Genomic DNA, 13,143 nt, shown 5'->3' on the forward strand with positions numbered 1-13,143 from the left:
CGGCTCCTCCGCTTTTTCCCTCCACATTTTAGAAACATGCGTTTTAAAGTATTTTTTGTCTGCTGTTATCAATTTCCACGTGATGATGAGCCACTTCATCGAGCTATCGGTTGTGATAGCCAGGTCGCTTCTGAAAAAGAGCTGCATAGCTCCGAGGGCCTTACCTGGTAAAATAAAAAATAGTTTCCGTGTTTAGTTTAAAGTGGCCGCTGGCTCAGTGCTCCGAAACAAGGAAGTATTCTTCTCGGTGACCCAGCCATCTAATTTGCCGCCATTCTAAAATAGGCCACCGCCGTTCATCCTGTCTGGATGTTTAGAGTTCCCACAACATGATGCGAGTGGGAACTACTTCGTTATCACCTGTGGGGAGACGGGGGGCACTTCCAACGCTTGCGAGATAAACCCGTGCTCTCGAAGCGAAACAATCACGAAATATCGCGTGGGGTGTTCAAGGAAGTTGAACTTGGCTTCTCGTAAATGTTTGCCACTTCGGAGCGATGCTGTACAGTTATCTCGAGGTCAAGAGGTCATACTGCCAATTGTGAAAATCCCAATTCCATACGGCCGTGTTTTCACACTTGTTTAGCATGGTCTGCATTACTGGCTACCTGCTTCTCACCCGTTTGCTACAGAGGCTGTGTGTTCCGGTGGCCCATCCTTGCTCCGATGTCACTGTTAACCCCTCTGTTTTCATGCCGCCTTTCTGCATTGCAGCAAATCTTACGTGGAAGCCAGCCATGAATCCTTGGCGGGAGGACCCTAGGTCCGCTAAACATCTGATTAAAGCCACCGTGCTGGACCCTGAGCGGATTTGTACAGACTGTTTAATCTGGGCACTGTGTACCAGAATGGGGGCACTTTAGCAGAGCTTGTATCACTACCGAGTGGTGGTGGTGGCGGCGGTTGCTGGCTCCGAGGACAATGAGCAGCTTAATATTGTGATGGCCCTTGCTTTCCCCCCCGTACACTCGCTACAAGCCTCCCCAATGCCACGCGGTGAAGAATCTTTATTTTGGGCAGGCTTGGTGCACCACAACTCTCCCTGGTTTAATTTTTTTTCAATTCTTGGCCTGAAGCCTTCTTAACTGACACCTATTGTTAAGACACAGTGACTTTGTGTTTCCCGTTGTTATTAAAGATGGAATTTCGATCTCCTTTTGTCTACCGGGCACAATGGCCATTAAGCCCATAGCATTAGATTGTGTTTAGAAAGGAAAATGTCGGGTAAATTTTAAAAAACCTCTGCGCATTTGTCAATAACACCTGTGTGTGTGGCCTTAAATGGGAAAAAAATATATCTAACGGGTGATTGTTTTTTGGGCAGTGACCCTTCGTAGGGAATGAATCATCATCGAGACGAGCTCGCGAGCGATCTAGTTGGCGAGCTCGAAAGCCAGTCCATGAGGGAAACCCACTCTGCGCGTACGTGGAGATGCGCGGACGCGCACTCCGCTCTCCACGTACGTGTTTACCCACGTGCGCGCGCGCTAATCTCGGTGGTTGGGTGCAACGTTGTTCGGTGATTCGCGCGGGGGTGGTGTTTTTGTGGGTTGTTTTTTTTTCTCATAGCCCATCTTGCCACAAAATGTACACAGATGTGGGCAGTGACATTGGTGGAAAGTTTCTGAGCGACCGGTTGAGAGATTTTGTCGCTTCTAATGACAACTCGTGAAACGACTTCAGACCGAGCCGATGGACCTGATAGCCCTCGGCATAGCAGTAGCAGCCTCTTGGCAGCAGAGAACGTTGTTGGAGTGGAAATTCGAATGTGGGAGAAGTGCTCCATCTACCCTGCCTATTCCATTCACTGCTGTGGTTACGCTGGCAGAGATGATGCAGTGAGTACGGGAGCCTTTGCCTAAGGCCAAGGCGTGTGCACGCACGCGTGTGTGTGTGTCTGTGGCCTTCATAGGTGCTCGCAAAAACAGCACTTGTCTCAACAGCCTGTTAAAAGCAATACGGGGGTTCATCTGCCAGTCATCTCACTCGGTCAACCCGTGGCATCTGGATCTATTCCGTGACCACCTGTCAGCGACCGTTTGACACTTCACGTGGCCTTAAAGTGTACACAGCATGGCACAAGCGACCTGGCGACGTCACCGCCTCTTAGTGGCAAATGGCAGCTGTTGCTGAAGCTGCTGCTGCTGATGTTTTTGTTGCTGCGTACGTGAGCATCACGGCTGTCATGCGTTACGTGGTGCTGTGCGCACGTGTGCTCGCCCCGAGCCGCCGTTGATGTTACCCGCCGGAGGTTCGTTTGTCGTAAACGTGTCCTACACGGCCGGCGCGCTGGTACCGCGAGCATCGTGGAGGTTTGTCTAGAGCTTCTTCTTTGCTAAGTTTTACCCACCTGCTGCTGTTGGGTCGTGGATGTGCAATATGGGGGAGGAGGGGAGCTGAGCCCCCCAATCAAACAACGCAGGTACAATACCCAGCAACGCCAGTGGAGATTTTATTTGAAGTTCACATTTTGTCGGCAAAACGGTAACCTCTGGAGTGGGCGAGCGCCTTTTAATTTTACAAGCATCATTTGATCCGTACACCGGCAGATGAAAGCGGATTTGTATCCGTTGGCTCATCCTGTTCGGCGTTTAACACTTGTTCAGTCACCGTGTCGTGCCGCCTACCCCTTCCCCATGAGATTTGGGTTAACGAGGTCGAGGTCCTGATGGACAGTGTCAACGCTGCTGTTAACGATGGGCTTTCACCCCTTTCTGGCAATACAACAGGAGGCGTGAAGATGTTCAAACGCCAAATGAGATGCCTTTTGCAAGGAATCGAGTTTGCATTAAGCACACGCACTTGCCGCGGCAAAACATGCGAACACATGCCCTGCTAATTTACACATTGTGTTTGAAGTGTCCACCTGCTTGTGTTTGCACCTAACGGACGAACCGGGGTGTGTGTGCGTGTGCGCTTGTGTGCGCGCGTGCGCGTGTATGCGCGTGTGTGTGCGCGTGTGTGTGCGCGTGTGTGTGTGCGTGTGCTCGACACTGCGCGTTGCCACGCAGCCCCAGAACATCCTGCTCACGAGCACCGACCCGCTGGGAGACATCCGCATCGTCGACTTCGGGCTGTCCCGGCGCGTGAGCAGCGCCGATGAGCTGCGTGAGATCATGGGCACCCCGGAGTACGTGGGTACGTGGTCCATCCCGCACGCGCGCGCACACACACACACACACACGTGCACAAAGGCAAAGATCCCCCGTGTAGGCTTAACAGACTGTTGGGGCAAGTGCCGTGAGCGAGTGGCACCTATGAAAGTCGGCATGGCACATGAGGGGAGTGGGTGGCCAGCATCACGCTGGACCGCCTTTTTATCCACAGTGGCGATGTTTACACACTGCACCAGGTACTCATTTGAGGCTGAGTCGACCTCAGAAAGGCCAAGGGACCAGTTCAGATAATCGTCACCGGTGTTGGCCGTGAGCGGGAATCGAACTCTGGTCGCCGGGTTCATAGCAAAACTCGCTAACCGCCACACTACCGCTCCACGCGCACAGAGCGCACACCACGGTCGCACACCACGGTCGCACACTCAACGAGCGTTTAATGAGCGCTTATTTGGGGACGTTGCTGTGGTGTTGCCGCGGTGTAACGGTCAGCCCACCGGACTGGCAATTCGGAGGTCGCCGGCTCTTAATTTGATCTCATGGCAGCTGAAATGACGGTGCAAGTTTTCTTAAATTCGCCTGCCTGTTTCGCTGAAACTTCCTAATTGTTTTTAAAGATTACACCGCAAATTACTGAATTGGGATCACACACAGCAGCGTGGCACTCTACTGCAAAAACTGCTGCATATTGCCTGTGAAACACACCACCCTTCGTGAGAGCCATGCACAGTAAGAATTATAGCACCAACACGGAATGTACACAATTATTATTGATTTGAGGCTTTCGTGACTGCAGAAATGACTCCTTGGTTCTCTCGGTGAAATCGCGCAGAAAGAAAATAAATCAAGTAATCATTATGATTGAATGCACGTACGTTGAACTTCTTTCGCACCGTGCGTAGCCAACCTTGCGAATCGGAGGTGCGGGGGAAGGACAACAAATCAAGTGCAAAAAGCAGCTCGAAAGAAATTAAGTTTTCTGGTTGAACATTGCCAAGGGATTCTTATTCGTGCCATTTGAAAAGTAATTGGGTATTCTGCTTGTCAAGTTAAATTACTATATGCATTATAATCACGATTACCAGTACCAGCATTGAGCAGACCTCTAAGCATGATGCGTAAAGAGGGAGCGCCTATTGGAGCAGGGGCTGGCGGAAAGGAGATGCAGGTGGTTGCTGATTGGAACGGATCGTCGTCATCACGCCTAATTTTAACCACAGCTGTTGATAGAAAATCTGAATTTTTTTTTTTACTTCTCCAACAGCTCCAGAAATTCTGAGCTATGAGCCAATCAGCACCGCGGCAGACATGTGGTGAGTGCCTCGCCGCACCGCATCGCACGCGCGCTCGCACGCTCTCGTTTCGCGTTCTGCGTCCACGTTGCGTCGCCGGAGATCGTGGTGCATAGCAGGGGATTTGGCATGCCCCGCTGAAACCTACAGCTGCTCTCCCCCCTCCTTGCATAATCCATGCTCACAAGTGTAGTTGCATTGTTTCATCTGACCACGGTTTAATTGCGATACCAATGCAGTATGGGCGGCAGGGTGGAGCGGTAGTAATACACTCGTCCCTCGCTGCAAGAATGGCCTGGGTTTGATTCTCGACATGGGCCCCTTTCTGTGTGGAGTCTGTACGTTCTCCCCCTGCTGTGCCTGAGTTTCCTCTGGGTTCTCCAGTTTCCTCCCATAGCCAAGTAACGTAAAATGTTACTGGTGTTGGCCAAAAATCATCATGCTAAAAATGACCTGCAAATCGCTCGATTGGGGATTGCACAATGGCAACAGCATCAATCCCTGACTCTAAAACTCGTGCAGACTGGCATCTGTGCAACACGGCCGCACCTTGCTTCGTGGTCGCCTTGCGCCATAAAAATGTCACGAACACCAGCGGTCGAAAATGATTGTAGGGAAAATAAGAATAGGTTTTTCCCTTTTCTCCGAAATAAAATAGGTGTGATTTTCAAACGCCAAATAGACACCTTTTTCAAGGAATCATAGATATTATTATACCATCAAGGACGATGTATGCATGTTGAACTTCTTTCGCACCGTGTGTAGCCAACCATGCTAATCAGAGGTGCCGGGGAAGGACAACAAACTAAACACAAAAAGCAGTTCTAAAGAAATGAGTTTTCAATTTATATAATATAAAAGTGCATAGCTCCCAGTGGCTTTCTTTATCAGAAGGAAGGGCATTCCAGACGGCCACAGAAGTGTATCTGACTTAGGGCATCCTTAATTTCCACACTGGTAATTTTGGTAACAAAGAAAACATGTAATAATGGCCAAGGTAAAGTCTCCACACGGAGGAGGCTTGCCCGATTTGGGAGTACAGTTCACATGACCAGCGTCCCTAAAGTGCAGAGAAATCTGACATTAAAACGATGACAAAAACCCCCGGGCAGTATCACAGAATCGCCCATGCGGGGGGCTTGGCCATCACCTGATCTCTCCCACGTGTCTATGTGGGAGGAACAGGGCAAACATTGGGTTTGCCACAATCCAAGAGCCTTTTGTGTCACCACGATGCCCCCCCCACCTCACTTGGGGATTAAAGTTCTGCAAGAGCGTCCGATGCTGGGATTTCCTTCAAGGATCTGTCTCGCACAAACCAATCAGATTATAGAATTGAGCGTGGCTTTGCGAGTGGATTACTCTGCACTCGTCTGCCGGACAGGCACCGCGAGGCTGGGGAATGTTTCACCTTGGTGCTGGCTGCCACTGCCACCGTGGGTGAGACTGATGAACCTGACGGATTTTAGAATCTGCAGTTCATCTGGGGTTGTGAGACTTGAGCTGCATTAGCAGCTGTCAGCGGTGTGGGCAGGGAGCCGATAGAAGCATCACATAAGTATTAAAAATGTTTCTTTACAGACGTGCGTGTGTGTGTATGTGGCATATTACGATTCCTCGCGATAAAATGATGCGCTCATGACACATGCCTTGAATCGTACGAGAATGAATATTTTACGTTGTGTTTATCTTAAATTATATTAGTTCGCATAAACCCTGTAACCAGTAGAGATTCAACAAGCGCCACATTGGGAATAAAATATCGGGTCATGGCCCTGGAATGTTAACAAATCACCATCATCTCTTGGAAGGAAGGATGGTGGGGGGGGGGTCTTAAATCATTGCAATCATCATGGACGCCATCAGTTTAAGACTACAGGTTCCCTTCCATCTATGCCACTTTGGTTAGTGCTATTTCGCGATGTATATTCGGCAAACCTATTTCTACCCAGCATTTGTTCTACTCTGTGGTTTGAATTCACCTTGGATGCAGCTTTGCGGTAGGACGTGGGACAACATTGTGTGAACTTTGTGAACTGTGTGTGCTGTGTATACTGTGTATGGTGTGTGTGTGCTGTGTATACTGTGTATACGGTGTGTGTGTGCTGTGTATGCTGTGTGAACTGTGTATACTGTGTATACTGTGTGTACGATGTGTGTGTACGGTGTGTGTACTGTGTATACTGTGTGTACTGTGTATGGTGTGTGTGTACTGTGTATACTGTGTGTACTATATTATTTGGGTCTTTCGGTAAAGCCACGTAGATAGATCAAATAAATATATAATAACAATAAGAACAATATCACGACGTTTCGATCGCAACACAAGCAATTGTCATCAGGTGAGAAATATCGCGGTTAGAGCTGCTGAGAATATATGGTGGGAGCGCTGCTGAGGTCAGGAGTTATAAAGGTTTGTGATGGGTGTCGCACAAGGGTCAGTGGGAGGGCCTAGAGATGAAATTTGCAAGTAAATGTAAAATCGGGTAAATCTTGACAAACGAAGCTGTGGGGGTGACTGAGCGAAGGGGATACCGCCCGGCTCGCTTGCTGCGGTCGGGGTTCGCCTGCTGCGCGGCTCTTTTGTTATCTACCGGGGGGGGGGGCCGGTAGGGAGGCCCGACCCCGTGGCCGGGGCGGGGAACCCCTCCGCACTCAACCTCCCGGGGGGGTCTGGCCGAGGCACGGCCGGGCGCTGACGCGGCGCGTGTGGCGGCTGCCCCCGCAGGAGCATCGGCGTGCTGGCGTACGTGATGCTGACGGGCGAGTCCCCGTTCCTGGGCGAGGACAAGCAGGAGACGTTTCTCAACGTGGCGCAGGTGAACGTCAGCTACGACGACGACTCGTTCAGCAACGTGTCCTATCTCGCCGTCACCTTCATCCAGACGCTGCTGCTCAAGGAGCCCGAGTAAGCCTTGCGCACTGACGCCACCGCCACTCCCACCGGCAGCTCGACGATCGTGGCTTGCGGGGCTGCGAAAACCGGGGCCCAACTCGTGATGAACAAAAAAAACCCTTAATACTTCGCCGCTCGTTGTGAACATACTAAGCTGCATACCGCCCCTTCCCCCACCCCCCGTGGGCTCCTGGGCCCCACGCGCTTGAGTACTCGCCCACTGGCCATCACTGCCTACATCCGTTCAACTCAATGAGCATAAACTAATAATTCAGTTTTCATTTTATTTATTTGGCATAGCCCTGTGAGCCATTCGGCTCTTGAATCGGGTGCAATCGCGCCATTCTTCTAGTGCAAGGCTATAACGAAGGAAGGCGCCGCTGTGTTTCACAGACACAGCCTGGATTAGATTGACAGGGGGGGCAATGCTCCTGTATTTAATCCCGAGAACTACGAAGGTACATTTTCAAATTTGAAACCTTGACGCATGCACACGAGAACCCCCCTTACTCTGTTCAAATCGCATCGTGGGATCTTTAACATCCGCTGTGAAGCGTGCAGCGCTGTATTTGCGATTCGTAAACTTTCAATAATAAGTGCCGAATGCGCTGCTGCTGCTGCTGCTGCTGGGACTCATCGCGTTCCCTGGCTCTCGACGTGCCCTGCGCCGCCCTGCGCCGCCTCACACGAGTTCCCGCGTGCCCGCAGGATGCGAGCCACGGCCGAGGAGAGCCTGCGCCACCCGTGGCTGCTGCCGTCGGACATCCCCCTGACGCTGCTGGGGCTGAGCCTGCACGACCCCGTCCCGCGTCCCGCCAAGCCCGGCGCGCAGAGCGACGCCACCGGCCAGGCCGGCACGACGGGCGGCGAGGTCGCGGCGGCGGCGAACGGGGAGGTCGGCGCGGCACCCGAGGCTGCGGGGGAGGCCGGGCCGGATGAGGACGCTTCCCCCTCGTTCCCTGGCGAGCAGAAGCCCATGTCGCGCTGCTGCCCCCTGGTGCAGAGCTGCCCCCTGGCCCACGACATCCAGAGAGAGATCGTGCTCTGAGGATGCCCCCCCCCCACCCGAGTTGTTCGAGGAGCGGTAACCGCTTGAGCCGAATGGCCGGTGGAGGACTGGCCCGGGCCCTGTGCAGCCCGTGAGGCCGTGGCCGGCGTTGGTACGGATTGAGGCGCAGGGCGGCGGCGTGTAGGCGGAGTTGCTGCTGCTGCGCGGTCGTCTTTGTACCCGCAAACGCCCGTCCGCACCTCGGACTCTTGGCGGGCCGAACGTCCGCTAATCCGAGCAGTGTGTGTGTGTGTGTGTCCGTGTCGTCACCGTTGATCGGTAGACTCCAAACGCGTTCTCTGTGCAGCAGCCGTCGGCACCAAGGGGCACAGGAAGCTGTGACACCAGCAATATTACTTTTCACGCTTGTTATAACAGTTTCAACCGAGTTGATTTCACCGTACCTCGGGGCACTTCGAGAACACCAATGTCGGCGTTCTCTAATTCGTTATTTGGAGGTGACACTTTGCAAAGCTATTTACAGCTCTTGTTTTGCACCGTCGTGTTTTGTTAAATTTATGCCGACGTTGGTAAATAAACTCTCAGATTTTCCTGAGACTTCACGGCAGAATGTCATCACAGTTGTCCAAGTGTGAATGTCCCAGGTTTGCGTATCGTCAAATTAGTGGCTGTAAGCACAAGCAACGAATGCAATCCTCCACACATTCATAGAAGTAAATGCACACCTTAGCCTCAGTGAGGTCATTGTCAATTGCTATAAATGTTAAGTGACTGCAGTGAGATGTAATTAGTTATTCCATAAGAAATATACTGCACTTACCGTACGCCTTGATGTAATTACTTGTATGCCGAGCCTAAACAGTATCATCGGTAATAATGACTTCTATGGCAGATTCACGGATGAGCGGTACAAGTCGGGCCATCTAACCCCATCTTTGTACGTAGGATTTGTTTTAGGGCAATATCGAAGCGGGACTCTTGCAATGTAAGTTTTGACGTGTAATAATCAACACACCTTTGTTGATGATGCGTGCACACTGCATGGTGCGACCGCCGTTAAACCACTCCATTCACTTTAGGGGGCACGCGCACTTGAAACCCTGTATTAGAACTGCAATGTGTGGCCCTGCACAGAAATTAATAAAGCAAACAACGCTGGGCCGTGCATTGTTGGCATGTTGGCACGCAGGATAAGGCTTGAATTCAGGAAAGGGACAAATGAGTGCCTCTGATGAGTTGCAAATTGTGACCAATTCTTAAAAGACTTGAAAATGGTTGTGTGCAGTTGGATTCTTCCAGATGAGACCAGAGCTATAGGAATATGTTTTTACCCTTTCAACTGGTACAAAAACTGACACCTTTATACAAGGCATCATGTTTGCAATAACCACAACACAAGCAGTCAAAATGCAAACAAAAAGAAACTCTGATAATGATATGCACTGTCCTTGAAGTTGATTGGTCCACACCCTTGACAGCTTTTCTTAGAGCCTAGTCTGAGACCAGAGCTGTTGGTCCCTCTTCACAGCTCCGACACGGGTGCCACGGTGAGATGTTAACTACCTCGCCTGGTATACAGGAGGTCGTGGGTTCGATCCCAACCCACCCTACTCTTCCCATGGTGGTGTGGATTTTCTCCGGGTCCTCCGGTTTCTCCCGCCACATTTAGAATCAACACGCATTTCGAGTATTTTGCTGCTGTAAATTTATATATGATAAGCCACTTCGCATTTGTGGCCAGATCACTTCTGAAAAAGAGCTACATAGCTCAGTAGGCCTAACCTGTTAATATAGAAATAGTATAGTAGTTTAGGGTTCTGCTTCTGCCACAAAACGATATCATGATTTGCTCCTTCCCACGATTTGATCGGTTGCCAACATTCAATCCAGCAATTGATATTTTCCCTCGTGGTGCATGCAGCGTCTTTAGTGGTATAAACATATCGGAATTGATATGCCCACTGCTGGATGAAGGCTTCCCCCAAACCACCGCGATCCTGAGATGCTACAATCTGGCACCCGTACTCGAGCTGAATTCATTGCCGCCATCTCCACGGTGGATGAGTCTCGGGCACGTTCCTGCAACTCCAACTGGCCATCGGCCCACTCATGCGTTCCTCTTCCTGTATCGCAGCGGAGTTACGGACATGCACCCCTCCATGCTTCTTCACGAATGTTTTTAGCTTGTGTTCCAACTTGCCGAACATAGATGCCTGCTATGACAGGAATCATAAACATGGTCATTGCTAAATGGGTGGAAATGTACGACTCTTACATAATTGACGACAGATAGGATCCATTGCACGTGCACTGGTTGTGAGCATTTATTTTTAACTGGCGAGTTGTTGCATCCCAACTATTGCAGTACAGGATCAGTTTTCCATACTCGTAAGCGCAGTCGGGTTGCAGCTCATAATGAAAGTAAAAACAAGAAAGTATATATATTTTTACATTGGTATCCACACTTTATTGCTTTTATCCAATAAATGTTTTTGTAAAGCTTTTGTTACATACTTTGATAATAAAATATTATTGTGAACTCCTGATTTTCAGCAAACGTTGTATCTTGTATTATGTAAATCAAAGCCAAGTACTGCAGCCACATTTAAGCAATCTTATTTTACCCAGGATGATGTCCTTTTGCAGGGGACTCGTAGAAGTAAACGGATATCGTGATTTTATAAATTTTTGGCATGCTTTACGTGGAATTTTAGCGACAACACCAGCACATATTCGTATCATTGATGCTTGTTTGCTCAGGACAGCCTCACCAAGTCTCAAGACTCTGCAGGAGGGTCCTGCCAGTGTCATTTTTCAGAATCGAGACGTTTTGGACAATACCGGTTACATTGTCTTTACTGCAGCCAACATTTGTCGGTTGATTCCCTTCTGCTGTGAATGAATGCGGAAGTCAAACCATCAACTCTGCACCGCGATTCAGTCGTGACTGCTGCTGAATCTTCCAGCACAGCCACCCAGCATCCGTGAACATCGCACTCCTTCAAGGCAGCATGTTGACGTGAAATTTGTACTTGTATACTTTATTTATATTCATTTATAGTGACTTGCTTACCTTTTCTCTATTTTTGGACTCCAATCATTCTTTGTATTGTTTGGTGTACCTTGCTGACCTGCCCCTATTGGGCATCTGCGAAGAAGAGCTGCATAGCTCATTGGACGACTCCTGCAGCCTAAATAAATATTCTGATTCAGACATAAGCTGCCTTTAATCAAATAAAATAAACCATTTCATCGAACAAATGTAAATGTACAGGTTTTCGGTAACTGCTTATGTATAGACTCATTGCAGAGAATGCCAATAACTAAAATCTTAGAATTTCTATTTAACAATATTGTGTTTTGCAATGTCAAGTACAAGTGGTGAGCTGCATAAAGCTCCTTCAAAGGAAATTCCTTCGAGTGCCATTCAAAGCAGTACAAGAACAAACAAAAAACATTCCTTAAAGTGTTTTAAATGCAACTTGTGGTCGCAGGACTGCAACCAACAGGCGGTCTCCCACAAGCGGTAGTCAACCATCGGCTGACGGAGAAGTGACCCCGAGCACAAGGCCCTGAGCTTGACCCCGAGCCGTGATCACCCGTCAAACTGAACCCTCCGTGCAAGCTCCCTCGACGGCATCGCTGTCACCTCCACGTCACTCCTCTGACTCCTCGGCTTTGCGCAGAATGGAGATGCAGCTGCCATTGCCCAAGCACAGCACCGCCTCCTGTATCTCCCACCTGCAAGGGCGGCACCAGACCAGGCCGTCAAGTGCCCCACACCCATCGGTGCATGCCTCTGAAGTTCACCACCCACCATCCCAACAAGACTCGCCGCCCACCATATTACCTTGCATTCTCTTTGGCCCAAAAGAGCCTTGGGAACAAGCATCCACGCAAACAAATGTGATCTCCTTGGCTATCCACACAGTCATGTACTCGCCAAGCCACGCATCTCAATTGCTCTAACTAGGCCACCCATTTATATCTGTGTCAGTCCCACCATAAAAGAAAGACACGGCAAAGACCAATATCAATTCTCAGGTTTTTTGGGTTAGATCGCGTCAATATAAATGTGTCATTAAACCCGCCACCACCCGACACAACAAATTAGTAAGATTTGTCACGTAAACAGAACATGCCAATTCGTACCAGTACAGCACACCGGTGTGTTGGAGAGTAAATCCACAATATTTACAATTTGAGTACGACGTTTCGCCTGTAATTACAGCTTGCATTATTAGGCGACAACCAGATTTGTTGAGAAATCCTCCTGCGTCGTTCTTAAATAGAGGGATGGATGTCCTCTCGTCACGTGTGAGCCCCTCGCTTGGAGCTCCACACCTCAGTCATGTCCCAGGCTCTCGTGTTTCATACATTGAGGAAAAAAAAGTACTTTCAAATTACAGTACTTTCATTGAGTGACTGCAATAGGTGCAGAGGATTTTCTCGATGAATTGTCACCAAAATGATGCATCCCCAATTGAAAAATTCACTCGATTAGCATTCACCAAACCGGCCCCCTCACTTTAGCCCCGCCCATTGTCCCTGTAGCCCCGCCTCTTATCCTTGTAGCCCCGCCCCTTGTCCCTGTAGCCCCGCCCTCCCTGGGCGTTCGAGGCCAGGGACACTGCAGTGGTGGCCACAGAGTCACGTTGAGGAGGTTGGAGCTGTCTCTCGGCTCTGCTCAATTGTTTACCTCAAAGTTGTTACGACCATATCAATTCCATACACCCAGCCATCAGATTCACCATGGAAGTCGAAAATGATGGCAAGCTACCCTTTTTGGATGTCCTAATCAAAAGGAGACCTGATGGTTCAATGAGCCACTCT

General features: G+C 49.8%; 2 protein-coding genes across 3 annotated transcripts in view; one reads left to right on the top strand and one right to left on the bottom strand.

Annotated features, from left to right (window-relative positions):
- The window catches only part of LOC144944091 (serine/threonine-protein kinase 17A-like), a 33,083-nt gene extending 22,234 nt beyond the window's left edge, over positions 1-10,849 (top strand). The window contains exons 4-7 of one of the 2 annotated variants that reach the window (XM_078872165.1): positions 3,012-3,138; positions 4,378-4,426; positions 7,134-7,313; positions 8,010-10,849. In XM_078872165.1, the coding sequence (XP_078728291.1) occupies positions 3,012-3,138; positions 4,378-4,426; positions 7,134-7,313; positions 8,010-8,349 (696 nt within the window). In that variant the 3' untranslated portion in view covers positions 8,350-10,849. The remainder of the gene's footprint in view (positions 1-3,011; positions 3,139-4,377; positions 4,427-7,133; positions 7,314-8,009) is intronic. The other variant, XM_078872173.1, reaches the window with a different exon arrangement.
- Positions 10,850-10,927: 78 nt separating this feature from the next.
- The window catches only part of COA1 (cytochrome c oxidase assembly factor 1), a 36,222-nt gene continuing 34,006 nt past the window's right edge, over positions 10,928-13,143 (bottom strand). The window contains exon 5 of the mRNA XM_078872182.1: positions 10,928-12,051. Within this exon, the coding sequence (XP_078728308.1) occupies positions 11,967-12,051 (85 nt within the window). The 3' untranslated portion in view covers positions 10,928-11,966. The remainder of the gene's footprint in view (positions 12,052-13,143) is intronic.

Source organism: Lampetra fluviatilis, chromosome 2 (assembly GCF_964198595.1).
Source record: "Lampetra fluviatilis chromosome 2, kcLamFluv1.1, whole genome shotgun sequence".
Taxonomy (NCBI): Eukaryota; Metazoa; Chordata; class Hyperoartia; order Petromyzontiformes; family Petromyzontidae; genus Lampetra; species Lampetra fluviatilis.